Source organism: Lepidothrix coronata, unplaced genomic scaffold, assembly GCF_001604755.1.
Source record: "Lepidothrix coronata isolate B3197 unplaced genomic scaffold, Lepidothrix_coronata-1.0 Scaffold229, whole genome shotgun sequence".
NCBI classification, from domain to species: Eukaryota; Metazoa; Chordata; class Aves; order Passeriformes; family Pipridae; genus Lepidothrix; species Lepidothrix coronata.
Window position 1 is genome coordinate 488,185 of NW_016690409.1, and position 22,810 is coordinate 510,994.

Consider the following 22,810-nt stretch of genomic DNA (forward strand, 5'->3'; position numbering starts at 1 on the left):
ATGTGGGGGAAAATGCAATTCCAAAGTCTGTTTTAGTCACATTTTTACTTGTCAGTCTTGGAAGAAACCAGGCAACCAAACAGGGGCAATACTGACAGCAATTTGGCTGCTACAAAATACTTCTAGACTCAGATGAGACAAACTAGTTCTGGCTTACTGGAAAAATGGACACAGTTTGAAACAGAGAGCACTGGACTATTAGAGTTGAAATTCAAGGTGTGAATGAATAGACATCACCAGCCCATGGCTCTGCAGTCAATTCAAATCTTAAATTAATAGTAATGGAACCTAGAAGAGTAATTAATAACAAAAGCTAAACCTCCTGGATCTCAGGTACTCACAATAGTGAGAAGGCCTGAAGTGAGGCTCGAGACGAGATCTTTGCCAGCCCTGGCGCAGACGATGGTGTTGTGAGCCCCAGACACGGCCGGCCCATGGTCTGCTGTCACCATCAGGCACATCTCGATGAACTGGCAGGCGTACCTGGGCAACCTGGGCACAGACACCGGGTCAGTCAGGGGACAGAACACAAGTGAAAATGCTTGTCAAGTCTCCAGACTCTCCAGAGCTGAGGTGACACAATAAACAAGTAGTCAGAAAGTGTGAATCAGGCCTAGAACAAAGAAATTTCCTCAATGCACCACAAAACTTGTGGAAAACTCCATCCTAAGACTAAAACATATTGTATGTAGCCTGAAATGTTGACATGGTCTAAAGGAGGGATTACAGAGATGGCATTCCAGCGAATCTACGTTCACAAAGGAACCCTGGAGTTACTTTTTTGCTTAGAACTCCACTAATAAACAAGGAAAACTCCAAAACAAAGAATTTGTGATCTTTCACAAGAGCTGCCTCACCTCCTCTGAAACCACAGCAGGCCCAGAACCCCTCCAATTCCCATCTCCTCTTTGAAGACCTCAGTGATGGGCATCCCAGCATAGATCAGCTCCTGCCCTCGCTCGTCACAGATGCTGGTCATGAAGGAAGCTGGTTTGCGAATCAGTCCCAGCTCCTGGAATTGAAGCGTAAAGATGGGATGTTAAACACCCACACTGGCAGCAAGGGCAGTACCGGGCAGAGCAGGCAAACAGCAACGCCTGAGGCTTGCCCTCAGAGCAGCTTCCACAGCTCAGAACCAGTGCAGCCGGGGAGCTCACAAGTAACACTAAAGCACAAGGTGTAACCCCAACACGGCATCCAGAATCCCAGCAAATGCCTTGTCTGGTTCCAAGGAACCCAAGAGCTCACCCTTGCCCAGGAGTAATCCATTGGCACAGTTGGAGGAGGCACTTCCTCAGCTGGTTCGATCACTTTTCTGGCCACAAGATCCTGGTACACAGACCTAGGGAGAGAATCCATTTGGTCCTTTTAAGGGATCCAAGCGAGGTGGTCCTAACCCAGACTTTAAAACCCCACAATGAGTAACAGTTGCTTTCCTTAAGCAGGAATATATTCCCCATGAGGTCAGAATCAGTGCCCTGACTGCTTTTGTCTCTGCTGAAGGTGCTCTGTGAGTGTGACTTACTGAATGAGCTCTCCCAGCTCATCGAAACTCCGGGGAACAAACACCCCAGCTTCCTTCAAGGCCTTGTTCTTTGCCACAGCAGTTTCGGAAGCCTGGTTGGCACAAGCTCCTGCATGGCCAAACTGCACCTACAAATAGGAGAAGGGAGAACAGTAAGGACTACAGGCACCCATTCCCACTCCAGAAGCAGGTGGCTATTGGAATTTGTTGCATTCCCTGGGAACTTTGGGCTCCCTTCACAAGTAAGCAGAATCCCCTAGAAATCTCCTGTGAAACACCATAGAAGCACAAAAAGCTTTTATCATTTATATTTATGAACTTCTGCACATTAAAGTTGCCACTGGCAATTCTGGAAGGTTTAGGCACAGTGAGAGAATTGGGTTTCTCTTCCTGTTGTGGATTTATCCTCATTCTATGTGTTTTTCCCCTTTTTGCACGTACCTCTGAGGAGAACATGGTGGCACAGGTACCAATACACCAGCACACCATTGGCTTGGTGATCCGGCCTTCTTTAACACCCCTGCAGATCTTGTACTCCTCTGTGCCTCCGATCTGCAGGGAGAGAGATATGATTCCAAACTGCACTTTTGTGGAAACCAGCTCCAAGACACACACTGGAGACGTTGCTGGGATTTTCCCTCCTTTTTCACCAAGTAACAGCTGAAGTCTCAGAACAAAGTTTCCTGAATTTTGTTGGGTTTTTTTTGAAGTAGTGAAGACTAAACTTGCCTGTGGAATGCATGCAATTTTTTTTTTGATAAAAGCAGCAAGAAATAAAAATTGGGATATTCAAGAATAGTATAAGTAGCTGCTATTTAGCAGGTCAGATGCTCCCAAAACAAAATCACACACTGGTATTTCTCAGGTAGGAGTGAAGTGGTCTCACTCACCTCCCCCAGTACTACAATCATCTTCACTCCTGGAGTATCCTGATAACGCAAGACATGATCCATAAAAGTTGAGCCAGGATATCTGTGTGCAATACAGGGGAAAATGGTAGAAATTGATTTCACAAACTTTTCTGAAAGGAAAAAAAAAAAAATCAACAGCCAACCTGCCCTTCTTCCTCCAAATTACCAACGATTCTTCTGTTGACTGACTTGAAAACCAGAGTCTGCTGAAGATGCCGACTCGTACCTGTCTCCTCCGATGGCCACCCCCTCATAGACCCCGTCAGTGGTTCGGGAGATGATGTTGTTGAGCTCATTGGACATTCCTCCAGACCGGGACACGTAGGCCACACTGCCAGGGCGGTACAGCTTCGATGCCAGGATGTTATCCAGCATGCCTCCTGTGTTGCCTATTTTAAAGCAACCGGGCTTGATCCCACCAACCTACAAGAAAGATGTAAAGCCCTTTAAAACACCACGAAACAGAGGAATGTTTCTGTAAGGCAGCCTTGTCAGCATTTGTGCAGACAAGGGAGGATGGCAAGGACCTTAAAATGAGAGACTAACACACACCTCCCGTGACTAAAAACAAAGCGAATTGTAGGATGCACTTCATCCACTGGAAAAAGCTGATCTGAAGGTTAAGAAAGACAGGGGAAGGCAGCCATCAGTACTTACAGTTGCAGGCCCAATGATGGTGACTCCTTTTTTATCAGCTGCCTTGATCAGTTTGCGTGTCAGGGCCTCTGGAATGCCCTCGGCAATAATGGCAATGGTGCGGATCTGCAGCAAGAGAAAGAAAACCATTGGTACCCACAGAAGTTGCCCCTTGTCAGGCCCCTGGGAGGTCACTCCACGCATTCTCATCCAGGAAGGCCCAGTGCACAGATCCACAGTCTGTCATAATCTTCCCAGCAGTCTCAATGCTCTGGTCAGGGAATTTTCTCTCCCTTGCACATCAGAGCAGCACTGTATTTTAATCAGCCTGAAGTAGTTACTCCTAACCAAGAGGTACCGAGTTCCTCTTACACTAATTGCAAGCACAGCATCAGGATTGTGATGGAACCCCAGTACCTTCCCTTACAGTCTGTAAGGGCTTAGAACTGGGGTGTTTATCTGCCAAGCTGGAAGATCAAGACAACTCACTAATGCCATCACAGTTTAAGAAACACTGGTACCCTGCCGAAAGGGTCTTCTCTTGGGCTTCTTCTGGATCCCACGCTCACCTGGGGATAATTCATGGTTTCCACAGTGCTGTCGTAGGCAGAGCGCAGGGATGCAAAGTTGATGAGAACATCCACCTCTGGGTGCTTCTTCATGGCATCTGACATATTCTTGTAGACTGGAATCAGGATTTCTTTGTGGCCCCAGTAGAACTTCTGCCTGTGGTCACCACTGTGGAGGAGAAGATGGAAAAGCCCTGACCTTTAGGCTGCTGGAAAGGCAAAGGGACACAGTGCATGCAGACAGAGGAGTTTACAAACCCCGTGCTCAGCCCTCGAGACTGACTGAGACATTCACGAGCACGTGAGCATGTGTGGGGAGGGACCATATGACAGCAGAAGGTTCTTCAGAGTATAGGACAGAGCAGCATATGGAAGGAGACGGGCTAATGGGGACAGAGGCATCCAGCAAGATGAATAAGCTCTCCCACAGTGAAGTTACCAGAGCCTTAACTCTACTCCAAGCTGGAAGACAGAATGAGGCACAGAGAGAGTAATGAATGAGAGGTGTGCAAAGCTGCGTCACTGGGCTGGAGTAAACACCAGGCTGGGGAAATGGGAAATCAGCATCTGTGGGGAACAGCCAGGACAGCAACGGGAGGGCCAGCTTCCCAATCCTGCTACAGTGAGACACTCCTCACCCCACAGGCACTGGAAGGGAAGCACCTGGGAAGGTTTCACTGTAGGTATTTTGTACACAGCAGATGCTCCGACCAGGCCTGCATTAACTCTGACTGTGCAGTCATTTAAGAGTGTAGAGATACCAGCTGTGTTCCCATACTGGTACATTCGTGACAGAACATTCCAGGTTTTGCCAGCCTGGCTTCCACCAAAAGGTCAAGCAGAATTAGATAATTACAGGTAGCCTTAAACTTTAATCCTTATTGCTTTTTCTTCTGTAATCAACTGCAGCTCTGCCAGGGGCTGCCACTCACCCGTGGCTGTGCCTGCACTCAGCACCCCGAGGTTTGCACTTGCTGAGAAGTTATTACAGAGCTGCAATTACCATCAGAGCTGCAGAGTAACAGTGTGAGGTCTTAATTGTCAAGAGGAGAAATTCTCTGCAGGACAGAGGTTGATTAGACATCAGCTCTCCAGGATGTCTGTAAATACCACAGGAATGAACCAAGGCTCCTGCCTGGCTCTGTGCTCCCACCTCACTGTACTGGAAGTGACGGCCACTGCTTCCCTTCTCCCTACCTGTCCTGTTACACAGCGAGACCCCCACGCTCGGGGGTACAATGAAACAGCTCACACACAGCCATGCTCTGGAAGTTCCTCCAGAGGCTAACTTGAAACACTCAACGGTCCCTCGCATCCCCATAGGGATGAGTACAAGAGAGTGAACACCACCAGGGAACTCTCTATCCCACTGAAGGATCCATGGGCTTCCTGCCTGCTAAGGAACCACTGCTGCTATTGGAAAGAGCATGAATAAGATTTTAGTTTTTTTTAAATTTTGTTTGGCTACATACCAGCCAGACTGCTTTAGCAGAGCGACTATGATTCTGGCTAATATTTGGAGGGGAAATTCCTGCTGCTGCAGGCACAAATCAAGGTGTCTCAGACAAGCACATGTCAAAGAACAGATGCAGGGAAGGAGCCTTACTCAGCCTGCCTGCCTCTGCTGAGCTGTACAGAAAGCCCAGGCAGTCACACCTGCCTTACTCACTGAGTGAAGAACACAACTTGGATACCTTTTGACAGGCACATGAAGTGAAACTTCAGTTCTGTGGTGAACATTCAGCTGTTTCAACAGCACAGCCCAAAATCAGTGGTTGAGGGAAACTGAGCAGCCTGCAAAGCCAAGCCAGGGGTGGAAGGGAGCGGAGGAGAAGGTGTTCCAGCAGGGATGGAGTCCAGGGCAGAGCTCCACTAAAGAACCACAGAGACTGGGAGAGGGGGAAGCTCACAGAAGAGTTGGAGGGAAGCAGTCAAAAGTGATGCAGTCACAGGCTACTTACGTGAATGGATAAACCATGGCAGCCACCGACGGCTCGTCCCGGGAGCAAACATAATCAAAGTCCAGCATTCCTTGGACAGCCCGGGTCTGCATCCCCCACACGATCGCTTTGGTGTGGCGGCTGAACAGTGTCGTGGCTTTACCTGCTCAGAGAGGGCAAAGAAACAAACCATGTTCAAACTGTACATCTGAGCAAGACCCAAACTGCAGCTTTGCCAAACGGCTGCTGAAAGGCTCCTGAGTGAGCATATTCCCCTCCCCCAAACTGAACCAAGACGTGAACTGCAGGATGGAGTAGCCACACTGTCCAAATTAAGGAAGAAACTGTAAACGAAGCACAGCAACCCTTTCCCTGGATTCTGAACACAACAGCCAGGTTTTGGGGTTCACTAAACGGGCAAGTGAATTGCAGGGTGGAGCTGGCGTAGGAGAGGAGAGAAGTGAAAACTGCCTCTTCCTCTCCTCTCATGGGCCATTCATGTTCCTCCCAGTTTTCTTCTGCAAAGCTGAAGAGAACTTTGAATTTTATTTATTTATTTGCATGTGGCCCACAGGAGGTTTGTCGGGGCACCACAGAAGAACAGTAGGAAACGAAAAGAAAAGCAGGAAATGGAGGGAACAAAAAGTAAAGGAGCTCAACGCACTCAGCTTTTCTTTTCAGTATTTTTTTTTTTAATGACCAGAATCCAATACAAACTTGACGGCTCCAAGAACTTACATATAGCACAAAACTTGGCTTCAGTGGACAGAGTCACAGGAAAGGCAACAGTTCAGCCAGTGAGGATGGACTGTTGGCCTAAAGTCTATTTACACCACTTGTCACAGCACAACGTTGGGTCCCTCCCTTTGTCTCCAAGCAGAATTCGTTTTAAAACTTGTAAAAACTCAGAGCTGGTCCACCTGCTGATGCCAACTCAAGCTATTGCTGAGTTCCTTCTGGCTTTGAATCAAGGGTAAACAGTGTTAGGGATTAAACAGGACACTGGCTTCAACAAGGAATCAATCTCTGCTCTCCAGACCTACACACTCACAGTTCAGATTCAACTGCAACTTGACTTGTTATTAGGGATTTGCTTACCATGAAAATTCTGTTTATCTTGTAGGTGCCTGCAAGGAGGCAGCATGAGTGTTCCCAGGAACAGTAAAATGCAGGCCCAGAGAGGTGATGCTGTTTATCTGAGATCACACAAGCAATAATCTGAGAATTCCCCTTCTACTGTCCCTCTTCATGACAAGGGAGGTAACTTGAAGCTCTACTTTGCCCCTGATTCAGCAGGTTATTCTCAGCACAGAGCTCAAGAGAATCTCAAAGGTACTTTCCAAGCCTGATAAGCAGGGCCCCTGCACTACTTTGCTTCCCTTTGAAACAAGATGCCAGTTACTGGGCACAGTTAGTGACTCCTCCTTTTGGAAATCAAAGTAACAGAGCTTTTCACAATGTGTCTGGGGCTGTTCTTCTCTGTAGTGGTTGTGGGGAGGGAAGAAAAACTGAAGTTTGAGACCAGTCCCTCTCTCCCCCAGAAATAAAGTGTTTGTGCAAAGGCATATGTGATCTACACTTGAAAAACCAGATGAGAAGGTCACATGGTGACAGCTAAATATGCTGGGCAGGCGGGAAGACCAGACAACACGGCAAACTTTTGGAGAGAAAAGACAGCCACAAAACTAAGAACTAAAAGTCAGCTGCCAGCAAGGCCAGGCACATTCAGCTGGTCACACGGGTCCTACCTGAGCCAGGTGTCGAGGCTGGGATTGAATCTGTTAAAGAGAGAATCACTCAGGCAACAGCGTGACAGAGCTGGCTGCTGCCAGCCCAAGGGCTGGGCACGTGGGCAGGTGCTGAGCTGCCCTCCTCCCCACAGCACTTGGGGCTTTTGGGTTTTGCTTTTGTTAAAAAACAAGTGACAGCTAAAACCACCTAACTACACTCAAGACAAAGATAAGCAGGTACCACGAAATTGCTTCCCTTTATGTCCAGAAAAAAAAAAAAAAGCATTTGTCTCGTGCCCGTCCTGCCTTTGGGAGCAGCAGAGCACTGCCAGGGCTGGACTTACCAAGAGGTGCTGTTGGTTTTGCCTTCTTGGCTGGAGCAATACCATCTGTTTTGGACTCAGAGAAGGAGGCGGTTCTGCTCGGTGCGGGAGTCTGAAAGATTCAGAAACCAAGTCAGTGAGGGACAGTGCCAGGAACCCCTGGAGCACAGAGGAGGAAACGGCCACTTTGGCCACGCTGGTCTGCTACAAAGAAAACCAAAGAAAACTGATTTTAAGATAAGGCTGTTTCAGTCAGGGAAGGGAAAACTCCTTAATGACCCAGTAGGTACAAGAGTCACATTCTGGATTTGAGAGGTCACATTTTCTGCCACGAGCGAGGTGGGCATTGGGGTGGCCCTTCCTCAAACCATGCGGGCAGAGCCACATTCGCTTTTGTAAAGCTCTCTACAAATACAGTGGTGGCTAAGACCCATTTCCACCCTGTCCCCTTTCACGGCACAGGGGGAACTCACCGAGGGGCTGCCGCTGGCGTTGAGGAGGAAGTTGGCGGTGTGGGCAGCGGTGGGCGGCTGGTTGGGGATCGGGCGGTGGCCCAGCGCCATGCCCACGATCGCAGTCATGTGAGTCTCCGTGCCAAAGACATGGATGGGGATGCCAGTGGTCTTCCCTGTGGAGACACACAGCAGTAGTCAGCCTTGGTGGGGGGGGGAAGGAACAAGGTGAGCTTCTGCCAAAGAGAAACATTTAACCTTGAGAAGGCTCAGCAGAGAGCAGGTGGAAGAAATAAGATGCAAGAACAAAACTTAAGGAAAAGCTTGGTCCTTACCAACTTCTCCCATGACACGTAACCCTTCCTGGTAGTTCGGGCCTCCTCTTCGTACAAAGATCTTCACCTCATGCTCCTTCAGAGGGCCCTGGAAATCCTTAATTGCTCTCACAATGCCCTACAAGAAATACACAGGACAGGTGACCTGGGTGGTCTGACCTTTACCCTGTCTCATCATCTCAGGAAGTTCTGGAAGAGTTGGACTATCAGCCTCAGCCCAACAGGGAACTGGGAAGAAAGGCCTGGGGCTGACAAGTGGGTGTTTGCTGGTGCTTCTGACTGGTCACTTACTTTAAAGGTGGCTGCTACATTGGTGAAGTTTGCAATGCTGCCTCCAATGATCAGGATCTTCCCTGAGGGAAGAAAAACATGTGTAAATAGAACTGTTTTAAGAGCAGCATACTCCAAGATCATGAAGCAATTTAGGACAAAGTGAAACAAAGCTGCAGTGCAGACTAGCCAGTTGTTCACAGTTGTGTTTAGTAGAGCCCGGAAGATAAGAGCTTTGTAACAAGCAAGAATGTTTGATAAGAATCTCTCAGGCTCCACAGAAAACCACAAGTCCTGCCTCTGAAGGAAGAGCTGACAAAAATCCATTCCTGCTTCCCTCTGAAGGCAGCAGTACATTGAGAGCTCTGCCAGGGAGGGCTAAGCAGAGTAACAGCCCCCATTTGTTCAGGTTTTTCCTGAACTTCATACGAACTTCCTGCAGCTTCATAGCTTTGGAATTGCAGCATCTCCCTCACCTTCTGGGTGCTTCTCTCGGGTCATGAGGGAGAGGATGGTCTTGGCATAGTCGTAGGTCTGCTGCTCACTGGGGGCTCCCGAGTACTCCCCGTAGTTTGCCAGTTCATTCACACCCCCCAGGTCACAAATGGTGTCACTATAAAAGTTATTTAAGAGGTTAGTTATAACTTGAGTCACTATAAAGGACTTAAAGCATTCCAAAGCCCTGGGAAAGCAGCACTCAGAACAGAGGGACTGTGCTGTCTGCTGAAAACAAAGCTGCTCTCCCCTTGGTGCCAGTCATAGCCTTGTCATACTCCCTAGATATGATGGGAACTCAGTGACCACTACAGCAATAATATTGACCTCAACACCCTCCAGTCAGCTCAATTCTCTCCAAGTCAAAAAGAAAATGTATCTCAACCTCCCAGAATTAAATTGCCTGGGGAACTCTATGTTCCAGCTTGGTGAGAAATCTGCACAGCACCTTCATTCTAAAGGGATTCCGAACATCAGTATGAGAAAAACAGCTTTAGAACAGTCTGCTTGCCACAGGCTGCAGAATTATGTTCTTCCAGCACTGTAAATCCACCCCTTTCTCTGGAAACCTTGTTCCTGTTACCTGTACACCACCGAGGCACCACCACCAGCCACCATGGTCCAGATCCTGCCTTTGGGGTTCAGGATCGTAAGCTTCAGGCTGGCCCCACTCTTGGCATCCAGGTCAGCAATGTAGGCTTCCTGCAGGGAGAGCAGCACAACCTCAACTTCCTTCTGCATCTGCCTTTTCCATCCCGAGGGGCAGTGCTAGGTGTCAGCTACAGCTGAGGGACAGCAGAGCTACAGACACCGTGTTTGTAAGGGACAGAGGCCCAGTGCCATCTCTCCATCCAGTCACAAAATCTGAACAGAACTGAAGAGTCTGTTCTGACCTTGTCTGAGACTGAGGCCAGACAAAATCTAAAAATCATCACACCCATGGTGACCACTCTGGCTGTGCTGCAGCCAGGAATGTAATCACTGAGAGCTGCCATTTGGCTCACCATGGGGCCCCTGGAGCCCAGCGTGCCAGGCTGCTGAGCAGCACTTCATCGGAGTTCATTAACATTCCCAGCAAAGACCGTGCCATAACAACCTTCCCAGGCACTCACAGAGGGATGATTCAGAGACAAAACCTGAACTAATCCTTTTAAGAGCAAATTGAGTTGAGTGTTGGCATCCAGCGAGCTGCATGGAGAGGAACAGCTAAATGGATTTCCTGGCCACAGTACAAAAACCTTCCAACTGAAGCATGATTATAAGTATTGAAATGAAAAAATCAGGACAGAAATCCTTTTGGAGAGAGCAGAGCAGTCACCTGAAATAAGTAACAGAATAACTAAGGAGAAAGCTCTATTTCCAATAGCTTCTGAAGCTGCTAGGAGCTTTCTGGAGCAGTGCTTGTGCATCCAGCAGCACAGACCCAGGGAATTTGGAGAGGAAGCAGACATTGCTGGCTTTACAAAGGGCTGCCTGCAGGTCTCATCTTGTCCTCACTTCTTGGGAAAACAGGTGCATTAACATCTTAACTTCTGACTTGAAAGCCTGAGAGATGGTAATTATTTTCTCTGAATTCACACTCGGATGCAGCATTTGCACACAGCTGCTGCTCTGCTCTCAGAACTGCCACTGACACACTGAGGGAACAACAGCTCCCACGAGGCTGCCAGTAACCACTGCTTCACAAAAAAGTGATGCTGAGGGGAGCAACACGGGCGGGAACCACAGAAGCAAGCTCTGTACAGGTACAGAGCTCTGGCACACAGCTGAGGGAAGTTAAGTATCAGTCTCCATTTAAAGAAGTCAGTTCTGAATTAAAGAACTGAAAGAACATCCAAGGAGAGCTGGGAAGTGACTGCAGTTCAGAGTGTGATTACGAGCAGTCCCAGGACTACAGCTACCTGTACACAGGTTGGCATGGGCAGCACTGCCAAAGTGTTGGAAACACAGCAAAACCACTGGAAGCTGGGGATATAAGCATTGAGGAATTCATCTTGCAGGCCCCAGGGAAGGAATCTGGGCTGTCACTTGCCTCGGGATAAGCTTCCCTGCCAAAGGGAGGGGGGAACTCCACATCCCCCCACTTCACTTTGCAGATGTAGTCAGCCGTCGCGTCAATCTTCGCAGCCAGATCAAGGATGTAAACACCATCTTTAGTCACTACTGCAGTGAAAAACATCACAATTAACTCTGGTGGTTTGTACAAGGACATGTAACGGGTTTACTTCAACATCTGATACCACAGAGATCATTCCTTAAGCCGGGTCACTGCTGCTCCCCCCAGCACTGAGCAGCATTTACCAGCCCCAGCAGGTTCCCTGAGGAATTAACCAGTGCCTGTGGCCATGGCCCAGGCTCTGCCTCAGGGGATGTTTTGTTCTAACAGAGCAACTTTTACATTCTTCAGTTCTGCCCTAAGATCCCTTTCAATGGAATTTTTCATTCACTCATTTTAAGTCACTCAACAAGCAGCTCCAAGACACATCACAGCCACCTCTGTGCTTCTGCACATGGCACCTGGTGCTGTTGTGAACTACAGAACCCAGAGAAGGATCAAGAACACATTCCAGCAGTTCAGAACAGGAAGTTCTGTTCCCAAAAACATCCATTACCTAATGGATTGATCTCGAGGTATGTGAAATACAGATCTTCATAAAGGTTGAACAGGCCACAGATGAAGCTGGCCAAGATGCTGTTAAAAAAAAAAAAAAAAAAAAAGTGACACAAGTTAATGAAAGCAGCCAAACCTAAGCACAGCCTGCTCTGTTCATTGGTATTTGTGGCAAATTTACTCAGCATCAATTTCTTTCATTCTCATTCATCTTCTCTGGAAGGAGCCTGGGTGATGACTCAAGGGAAGGAAGACCTTGATGACTCATCCTAATTACCCTCCACCAAACTCTGGGAGGACACAGTTGCTCACAACTGTCAGAGCTGTGCAGTCTGATTTATCTCCCCAGGAGACAGACGCACTTGGTTGTCTTCCTGCTGATACCCATCTTTGTCAGATCTGAGCTTCCTCATCTGTGATGGGGAGGAGGCTGCAGTGAACTGATGGAGTGACAGGCTCCTTCAGCCCTTCAGTGCTGCACGATGCCAGCAGGGATTACGTTGTGTTCGGAAAAATCATGACTCACATTAAGATAATGAGGTATGGGCAGCTAATTGAGGGAGATGCAGAAGCCTTGAGATCTACAGAGACGCTGCAGGAATAACTTTGGAGACTGGGCCAGAGCAAGGGACAGGGCAGTTCTGACTTAGCAGTCAGATCCACATCTTATCACTATTTCCACTAAACAAAAGAAACTTCTAAGCTGGCACAAAGGATCAGAATTCAGTACATGTCTCCAGTCTCAGAGGTCGAGACCTGAGCAGGCTGAGAAGTGCTGCTGCCAAGTGAAGGCTCAGCACTAAACCTAATTTTGGGTTTCACAGGCGGCTCAGATAAGGTCAGAGAACTTGGATTCAGGATACATGGCATATTCTGGAGAGCAGCAAGAAGGGCAGGAGTGTGAAGTTCGAGGTGAGCAGAACTGAGGGATGTGACACTGGGATAAAGGAGAGCAGCTGCTGCGTGGCTGGTCCTGCCCAGAGCTGGCAGCTGTACTTACTCCTTCTTGTCTGCTGGTGCATGCTGCAGGAGCTGCTTCTTCACATCTGATTCACTGAGCTTCTCATCCACTGCCACGAGCAGCTTCTGAGCTTTGGCATCCACATCTCCCACATCCACACCCCCTTCGTGGTGGAAGAGCACATAGTCTCCCTCACGGGCAGCATATATGCACACGTAGAACTCTTCCTCCTGCACCACAGAGCAGGCACAAAAGTTAGCCACTGACACCCAGAGAAGACCCTGGAGAGGCTCTTGTGCCAGTGCCAGGGATGGGGCACCCAAGCCCACCATCGAGCTTCCCCAGGAGCAGCAGTGCTGGAGTGGCCCCGACACTGCCTTGGGTTGTGCAGGCTGTGCACTGACCCTGTGAGCTCAACAGCACACCCCCAAACTTCTGCCTTCTCCACTGTACCAATCCAGCTAAGTGTGCAAGTCCAAAGAGATTTAAAAGCCCTTTTTAATGCTTTATTTGGGGTACTAACCTGTTTGTGAGGGACGAAGGGTTCGATCAGAAAATTCTTTAGGATTCCCTTCGCATTAGCAATCTGGGGGCAGAAAACAAGACAAACACCCATAACCACTTGTCCAGTCTCCACATTTGTGACAGCACAAGGCAAGCTTTGAGAATTAATCAGCACTGCTCTAAGATCACTCTTTCAAGCACCTCTCCACCAGGCCTCCTGGAGAACCACTCCTCCCTCTCCAGCACAACATCCAGCACTGTCACCAAGGATATCTGGTTACAGGAGTCAGTCACCTTCCCCATTCCTCATAGGACAGAGGGGTATCACAATTACACTGGGACAGCTGCTCTCGCCTCCTGTTCCAGAGACAGCACCATCATAGAGCCCTGCTCAGCACAGGGTGACTACTTGAGCTGCTCTTGGAGCATTGGAAAAAATCAGAAGTGAGTGAATTCCTGAGTAGCAGGAGCAGAGGCCTCAGAGCAGTCCTCGCCCTGAAGTGGTGTCAGGGAGCATGGAAGAGCACGACAACCCTTTATCCCCTTCCTACAGGGACACAACTAGAGCAAGGTCTGGGAACTGCCCTGTGTAGGCACTTTCCTGCTATTCAAACCCTAGCCTGGCTCAAGGGACACTCCCACACATGGGGGATACTCCCTGTTCCCAAGGACACCAGTAGTCCCAAGCCTGTGGCCCAGTCCTTGCTTTAGATGTGGTTGTTGTATTGTGCTAAAGGAGTGATTTCCACATCCATCATTTTCCCAATGGGCAGCACACAAGATGCAGTTCCTGCTGTTTCCCAATTCTCCAGGGAGCTGCACCGGCTCAGAGCTGGAGCCAGCAGCAAATCAATCCCAGCAGGGCCAAAGGCACCAATTCCTTGAGGCAGCAGAACTCCATCAGCTCCCGACACACGGCAGCAGGGATGGCGGGCACTTTGTTATCATTAGCATTGCAGTGCCATTCCCAGGAAAATAAATATATTAGGGCAGCACTGAGTTAAAATAAGGACCTGAAGTAACACTCAGTCATCAGCCAAAACACACGAGCTGGATGCAGTAGGGGATGCTTTTATGACAGCTTTTACACTGTCTTGGGTGCTACTGGGAAGCAGCAGAGCCAGCTCAACACAGCATCCAGCTACCAGCAGCTGACTCCCAGGGGAAGGGAATTTCGAAGTGGTGCTAATTCCTGCTGAGTTCCCACCGGCCCTGCACAGACAGCAGAGTCACAGGGAGCACTGGGCTCTGTGCCCTGTCACGGTGGGTCAGTTCTCAGGGCTCATTTACCAGCAGCAAGTTCACACGTGGGACAGTTTCTCACTTGCTTTTTCCGCCACCATCACACGTGTTTGAAACCTCCAGAAGCAAGAGAAACACCCCCACGCCAGCAGGGCCAGGAGAAACAGGAAAAAGCAGCCTTGTCCTTGCTGCTGAGGTGACACTCACCGTGGTTTCCTGGCCCAGGCGCTGCTTGAGCCAAGCCTTCACCTGATCCAGAGTGAGGTTAATCCCAACCAGTCCAAGCTTCCCACGTCTCTTGATGAGCTGATCTGGCTTCACCACTAAACGCTACAAGGTTGGGCAAGAGATTCAAAGGAAGAAGCATTAGAAAGTGACTTTGGTCAAGCAGTTCTCTGCAGATAGTAAAGCAAAAATCTAAACTAGCTCTGTACAGCACAGATCTTTGCAGAATGTCTTTAATCTTGGCAAATCCAGCTCCTCGTACAACATGCCTGCAAGGTTTATTTACAGTATACTTCAAGAAAAGCTGCTTTGTTTCTACTCAGCCGTGAGCAGACATCAGAGACTGAGGTGACAGTTTGTTCTGGCTTTTTTGATGAAAAAAAATGTGTGTGTCATGGCAGGCACAGTTGCTCACAAAAAAAACCCAAAACCAACAACTCCTGCTGTCACTACACACTGCTTATGAGACTGGCCAGGGCCAGGGGTCATGCATATTTTAGTCAACTGACAGCAGCTTTCTGTAAGATACCCATGGAAGGCTGCTCCTGGGTTACACACTTATCTCTAGCTTGCAAATATCTGATTAAAAACAAAGGAGAAGTGGGTGCCATTCTCCTGTACTGCTGATGTGTCCTGGAACTTCAGCAGCAGGAGTAGAGTCAGAACACACTGTGCTGAGGTACAGGACACTGAGCATGGTCTTGCTGCTGGACCCTGCAGCCCTTTCTAGCCTTACAGAACCTGCCTTAAGGTTCCAGAGCATCCTTGCTCCCTTCTGGCTTCCTGCGAGGCTTTTAGAAGCAGTGCTGATCTCTTCCTGCAGTTCACTCAGGCACTTGAGCATAGAACATTTAATTAGTGCAGGGCTTCTATCAGTCAGTCAGTCAAGGACTGTGAGACATTCATATTCTCCAGCCAACGACTTAATATAATTAACCACTGGGAAGAAGCCAGCTTGGGCAGCTAATAAAAAGAGCTCTGGATATATTTACTCTACAGAAAGTGCGTGGCTATGACACACAGAGATATAAAAGATCTTGCATTGAAAAAGAAGGAAAAAAAAAAGTTTTCCTTGACATTTTGCCTGGATACAGGAAAACTAAGCAGTGTCCTAACTGGACACTGGATAAAGCCAGCCATGGAGAGAGCACTCCCTAATATCAGACAGCAAGGGTTTGAGAACAGGGACTGACATCTCTGCCTGAATCAGCCTCCTCTACCTCCTGTGCAGTTATGAGCAGCTTGTTCGCAGCTCTCTCTGCTCCTGTGTTTCAGTCCTTCAAGGAATTGCATAATCAGCCCCCCACGAGGTGACACTGAGCCTTGAAGCAAGGCTTGTTTCTTCACCAGGGTTGGGAGTGACCGTGGCAGAGCAGCAGCAGTGAATGGTCCTTGGGGAAGGATCCGGAGCAGGGCTCAGGCACTCCAGGAAGGCAGCTCCTGCTGTCCTTACCTCGCTCAGGAGCCAGGGGTGGTCCTGGGTGAGCCGTGCCCAGTCCGTGGCCGGGGTGACCCGGGCATACTTGAAGCGGTTCTGGATGGCAGAGGACGTGCAGATGTACTTGTACAAGAACTCCTTCCCCGTCTGCTCGGAGATGGCTTTGGCTGACATGGCTATCTAGTCTGGATGGAGAAAAAACACAAAAATCCATCAGGAACAGAGCCCTGTTGTGGCTGAGAACTCCCCATCACCCAGCTCAACACAAACCCAGAGCTGGGCTCTGTCTCCACATTAAACATAACATCAAAAAACTCACCTGACAAGCAAGAACTATTCATGTTGCTTAAAATTTCCACCCCATTCCCCTGCCCTGAACACTGTTTTGGTCCAGCCTTGCCTGCAGGGAAAGGCAGAATCCCAGGAGCCTGTCCCAGCCACGAGAGCCTTTCCCAAACCCTCTGCTTGGAGCATCCAGGGGGTGCCCAGTTCTGGCAGCTGCTCTCAAATCTCACAGCAACCCAGGTTTGCTCCTGGGGGGGGTCTGTGTAACACATCTATCACTTCTGGTGCTGTTCCAGGGAGGGAACCCCTCCCTCCCACCCACTTCCCTACAGCTTCCCACGTTCCCAGTGTGAGCCTGACTGCAGGCACATCAGCAACCCCCATCCCTTTCCTAAAGGGAAAGGAAAACGCTGCCAGGATTACCAAAACCAGAACACGTTTACATCATTGTTTTTTCTTGTTTCCGAACCAGATGTCTTGGAAGGAGCTTCACACCCGACAGAATAAGATGCTCAAGACAACAAAAGATTAAGGTTAGACAGGTTGGGGTTTTTTTTTTTGTTTGTTTGGGTTTAAGAAAAAATTCCTAATTCCATGGAATTAGGATGGGGGATGGTTTTATTCTCTTTTCAAGTGTCTTTCAAACTGATGTAAGGAAATGACTTCTGACCTCAAGGCTGTAACTTTTGTTTCCAATAGGCAGCAACAAAGTCATAGGTGTCAAAGATGCATTTCTTTTTAGCTGCCCTAAACATTTTTTTAAAAGAATATTTCATTCCAGTGACCCTGTCTGCATCTGTCACACATCAGAACTGAGTCCTGTGATCAGCCAGTGGGTTTGGTATGTCTGAGGGGTCAGACTGCTGACAGGGAGGCTTGAGCAGTGGCTCCTGCTGCATTCTGAGTGACTGGGGTCATGTTCCTGTTCCCCAAGCACAGCCAATGTGGAAGGAAACAAAAGCACACTTGGGATAGATTCTGGGAGAGCTGCAAAGCAGAAAGGCACCAACACAGAAAGGAGGAGCTCAGATTCCATCTGAGCACCTGGGCAGTGAAGTACTGGAATGGCTCAGTAAGACCCACTACCTGTCCTCACAAAACAGAGACCCACAGAGGCAAACAGTTTAAAAATTCCAGTTATTTCTTGTGCTGCCCTCTGGGAAACAATCATTAGTAATCAGCTGGGTTACTCACCCAGGGAATAATTAGCCATCATTAGAAATAAAGAACTTTTCCCTAGAGCAGGAAGGAGGAGGTTTGGTCCATCCCAACATTAGTAGGAGGGAGGCTGCATTCCCTGAGCCTCCAGAACAAACCAGATTGGACTAAGTGCTGTTACTGAAAGCTGATAACTAAGTTAAGGACCAGCAGTCAGATCTGCTGCTGACATCTTTTCAAATGCAGCTCCAGGGTTAAAAATCACAAAGGCGAAGCTACTGAAGGGGCAAAAGACTTTAAAGACCAGCAGGGCTGCTCTCAGGGGGTTATGATGTAAAACCCTAAATAGTTGCAGCACAGCTTCCAATTTAATCCTGTTTCAAAACAGCGTCGGGAGATGTTTCTGGGGCAAGAAACACTTGCCCCTAACACTGCCTGCTGAAAACAGCCCTGTTGTTTCATTAGCCCAGTGCCAAAGCGTGGCCCCAGGAGAGGGGAGTTCTTGTGAGCAGCCAGAGGAGACCAACCACCAAACCCCAAACCAACATCCCAGCCCTGTCCTGCAGGCACACACAGACACACTCAGTTCCCACAGACCCCACACCGCTGCCCTGCCTCACAGCTGCAGCCCCCCCCCATACCAGAGTGCTGAAAACTTTCCATTAGGATTTTTGCTTTAAAACAGAGGTATTTCTGAGAGCAAACCCTGCTCCCATGGTGCCTGCAGCCATTTGTTCTGCCTGAGAGGAAGCTGGAATACTCCTGATTCATACCCCTTCAAAATCCATCAACTCCACAATCTGCTCAGGGCCAGTCCCAGAGAAACAGCATCACATTTCACTGCAGCACCAGCAAATGGGTAAAAGAAAGTGGCAAAAATATTTCTTTGAAAAACCTCAAGTATTTTGCCATTTCTCCAGGATAGTCACAGAGCCCCTGAACAGCACTGCAGAACTTCAGTCCACATTTACAAATCAAACCACTCAAACTGAGGCCAGTTATGTCAACGAATCACCTGCAATTGCAAGAAATTGGACCCGGGATACTCCTCAGGTCTTATCAAGAACAGTCCTATAAAAACCATCAGCGGGAAAAAGTGACAGAAATGGGATTTCTTAAACCCGAGGGACACAATGCATGGGGCACTCCCAGGAGAGTGGCCCTGTGGAGCTGCTCCTCTCAGAACCATTCCTGGTCATCACCTCATTTTTGCAGTAACACTACCGGGGCAAAGAAAGGAAACCAGAGGATTATTACAATAGCAGTAGATGAAAAATAACAACATCCTCATGTCATGGCAACAGAACAGCAGGAATGAGGCTGTTCTGACCTTATCTGCCCGAGGTTCAGATTTCCTAAACACTGGCAAGTCTTTAATCACGCCCCTCACTCCATTTTTCCGCTGCTCCAACCCCGCCTTTCTGTTGGGACACACAGCACAAAACAATTGCTTCAGTCTGCTGAACTGTTAAGCTAAGAGATCAGCAGGAAAAAAATACATAGGGCATCAGCAATTTCCAGCTGTGTGTGCTCGTGCAGGTCCCTTGACAACCAGGGAGATCAGATCAGAGCACCTCCATTAACTTCCTGCATCTGTTCTGCAAACACCAAGCAGGGGCACGGACTCAAGTCACCAGAACACAGTCTCTGCAGTTTCCCAGGAATGGGGCAGGTTCAGACTCTCATCTGCCAGGGATAATCTTGTTTTCAGTCATGCTTAGCACCTGCAGGGCCAACCAGTGCTGGAGAGAGCAATGGCTGCACCTCTGAAGAAACAGAGGAAAGAAAAGTCCTTCTCTCTGTCTCAAACACAAGCTGTAGGGTAACAACGTTCTCTTTCACCACTTCACACCCAGACATTGCTCTGTTCATCATTCATTAGCCAAGACTGACCTGCAATTTTCTCACCACTTCAGGTCCCAGACCTTGCACCCACCACACACAAGGGCAGATTCATGTCAGCAGCACAAAAAGCCTTTTCCAATCTGCTCCTGCTGTGCAACCTCCGCTGCACGAGGTTTTGAATAGGGGCAGATGGAATTCAGTTTCTAACTTGTGCTGCCTCTCCAGCTGCCTGTGATGATTCCCTGGACACTGTACCTGCATTATCACAGCCTTTCAGAGCCAGTTACAAACCGCCTTGCCTTTCCCTTGAAGGGTCTATGATGGAAGCACAGCTGATTGCTGGCCAAATCTGCTGAGCAAAGGATGATCTACTGCCACCATAAAGCATTTCCCACAGCATATGCCGTGAAGTTTTCAGTTAAAATGTGACAGATCATCAGATCACAGAATAGTTGAGGTTAGAGGGGACTCAGGAGGATACTCAGCACAACCTCAGGCTCAAAGCAGGATCAGCTCTGGGGCCAGCCCGTGTCACCGGGGCCATTCCTGTGTTTGAAGCAGAGCTCTCTCCAGTGGATGTCACACACCTTGTCTTGGTTTGACAAATGCAAGTGGTTTCACTGCTTCAAGAATAAGTTCTTTCTGGAAGTGCCACAGATTTGTGTTCATTTACTGAGGCTCCAACACAAACAGCTTCCCTGCAACACCTCAGAGACCTCTCATCATCCATACCCACCGATTCAAGAAGTGCTGGATTCCAGCCTTTGCTGGAAAGTCCAGAGCAAGTAAGAGACATGGATTAGAGCACATTTTCGGGAGCTCAGCAGCACTTATTCCCTCAAAACATTACCTGTCAAATATGCTAAGGGATTTATATTTGGGAAATGTTCCCCAAATGTACTGACAGAGAAAAACAGTGGGATGGCAAGAGGCAGGCAAGGATCCTAGAGCTGGACGTTGTGTTTGCTGTGACACAACTGATACACCTGCCCCAATACCAGCTGAAGGGAACTTGCAGCAGATCCAAAGGAAACACAAATGGAGAAACAGGGAGGCATTCCTGACACAGAATCCAGGTAAAGTCTCCCTGACTCCCAAGAGATCAACGATGTAGCATTAACTCAGCGCAACACAGTCTGCTCTGCAGGGAGAGAAAAAGGCATTAAAGACAGTGATTGGGTTGGTTTTTCTGCAAACCCTTTCTGGTTGCAGAGGTGTAGCTCCACTTCACCAGTCTGTGTTCAGACAGAACATGGCACTCAGGCATGGAATTCTCTTAGATCTGGATCAGTACCATGCTCCAATCCCACCTGAACGGTGCTTCTGCCAGGAGGAAAGGACTCCCTCCCCAGTGAAGATTTCTCACCCGCTCTCCCAAGAATTATGTCAACAAACTCATATGGCAAAGCAGCCTTCCCCCTCCATCCCGGGTCACTTATTAACGCAGTTCAAGCTCAGCCAGTATTTTCAGCCCACGGCAGCACGAAGAGTTACATCAGCTCCCACCTGGCAGTGCCCATGTTTCAGCAGAGCACAGCGAGGGCCAGTGCAGGGTCATGGTCCCACAGCTGCAGTTGGGAAATGCTGTGTGGGGTGATGCAAGCAGGTGCTGCTTGCCCAGCTCTGGGGGAGGCTCCCTGAACATGTGGAACCCCTGAGAGCAACGCGGTAGCCAGGGAGGGGAAGGGACCAGAGACCGGGTTACGTGTGGCCAATGGAGAGCAGTGGACGGGCTCCACACACCTGGTGAGTGCCGACTGCTACAAGTAGGGAATTTGGGACCCTGTCGTTAAAGGCCATCTTATTCTGCAGCCTTGGGAAGGTCCTTAACATGTTCATTCCTTAAATCCTTCCCATGTTGCTTGCACAGTGGAGGCAGTGGCAGGTTCCCTGGCAGAATTCCCAACCGTGGCTGTTGGCAATCACTTCAGGCAGCACTGGAACAGTGGGAAAAGCCCTGCTACCTGGAGAGTGCTGCAGAGCCTCACATGCAGGAAACTCAACAGGGTTTGGATCACAGCACTGGGCAGCAGAGCTGATGCTCTGAGCTCCAAACCCAACTAGGGATAAGAACAAGTACAGACACCTACAAACAGGATATTCAGGATGCACCTCAGCCTTCAGCTTTTAGAGGCTGCTGCAGAAAACAAACAGTTCAACAGAGGAATGGGAGAGTCTGTACAGCAGGATGAGAATTTCGAAAGCAGCAAGACAAACAGGAGGTGTTTGCAGGTAGCAAACAGAAGAGCTGGAACACAGCCACCTGTCCCGGGAAGGGAGCGACACGCGCTGTGCACCCTCCTGCTCGTACGGGAACAGCGAGATCCCGACACGGGGCTGCTCCTCCAGGATGGCCACGAAGGGATTTTCCTTCTGGCAGGGGGTGTAGGTGCTTTGGCCAAGGCCCTCGTGGACCTGGCTGGGAAGGGAACAGACGCCCAAAGCCGGAGCGCGGAGCTGCCGCGGGCACAGCCCAGGGCAACTTCCCAGCCCCTCGCTGATGCCTGTGCTGTGCCCCCGCACATCGCCCGCGCCCCAGCGCGCCCCGGCCACCGGCACCGCTCCGGGGACACCCCGGCAAGGTCAGGGCGGCCGTGCCGGCGGGAGCGCGGGGCTCCGCTCCGGCCGCCCCCGCTCGCGGCCGCACACCCGCCGCTTGAGCGAGACCACGGCGCTCCCGGGGCCCGCCCGCCCTCCAGCGAGCCGGTGGGGCCGGGGCCGGCCGGAACCAAGGCGGCTCCCGACCCGCAGCCCCTTCCACCGCCGCCCCAGGGAGCGGCCCCGCGAGGCCCCGCCATGTGCCGGGCAGAGCCGCAGCCGCTCTCCGGGGCGAGTGGACCCCCCTCCGCAGCGGCGGGGCCCGATCCCCCCGCACTCACCCGGGCGCCGCTCGGCTGGGTTGCCCCGCTCCGCTCCCGCCCGGCCGCGCTCCCGCCGCCGCCGCCGCCGCCGCCTTTTGTTCGCCGAGCGCGGCCCCCTCGGCCCATCGGGTCACGGCACGCGCCGCCGCCCATTGGCCGCCGCGGTCGCCACGTGCACGTTGCCTGAGCGCCGGCCGCGCGCCCATTGGCTGCCGCGGGTGGGGCGCGGCCGCAAGGCCTTGTGGGAGTTGTAGTCCCGCCCACCCTCCGCCCCGCCCCCGGCGGCGCTCGCGGCCGTGACCCCCCACCACTAACGTCACCGGGGGCCCAGATGATGTCACCGGCACCGGGAGCGGGGCTTGTTCCCCGGCGCCGGGACGGGCCGAGGAGCCTCCCGCGGGCTGTGCTGCAACTGGGCGGGCGGGCGGTGCCCGCGGGGGAGTGGCGGCGCCGCCGGAGCCGGTTCTCCGGTCCCAGCGCGGGCGGCACCGCTG

At 50.3% G+C, this 22,810-nt stretch overlaps 1 protein-coding gene across 3 annotated transcripts; it reads right to left on the bottom strand.

The window, feature by feature from the left end:
• Positions 1-306: 306 nt before the first annotated feature.
• Positions 307-22,392, bottom strand: ACLY (ATP citrate lyase). Of its 3 annotated transcripts, none has more exons than XM_017834100.1 (23): positions 22,335-22,392; positions 16,183-16,352; positions 14,712-14,834; positions 13,282-13,344; positions 12,798-12,988; positions 11,799-11,878; positions 11,219-11,346; positions 9,770-9,888; positions 9,168-9,304; positions 8,713-8,774; positions 8,422-8,539; positions 8,108-8,262; positions 7,656-7,746; positions 5,603-5,744; positions 3,642-3,810; positions 3,094-3,198; positions 2,663-2,859; positions 2,416-2,497; positions 1,967-2,077; positions 1,526-1,653; positions 1,249-1,342; positions 858-1,012; positions 307-492 (listed from the first exon to the last, which is right to left on the bottom strand). In XM_017834100.1, the coding sequence occupies exons 2-23, from the start codon at positions 16,339-16,341 to the stop codon at positions 330-332; spliced, it is 2,772 nt and encodes a 923-aa protein (XP_017689589.1). In that variant the 5' UTR covers positions 16,342-16,352; positions 22,335-22,392; the 3' UTR covers positions 307-329. The 3 variants fall into 3 exon arrangements, with proteins under 3 accessions (XP_017689589.1, XP_017689586.1, XP_017689588.1); XM_017834099.1 differs by having other exon boundaries at positions 308-492; positions 11,219-11,349; XM_017834097.1 differs by lacking the exon at positions 22,335-22,392 and having other exon boundaries at positions 11,219-11,349; positions 16,183-16,341.
• Between the last annotated feature and the right edge of the window lie 418 nt (positions 22,393-22,810).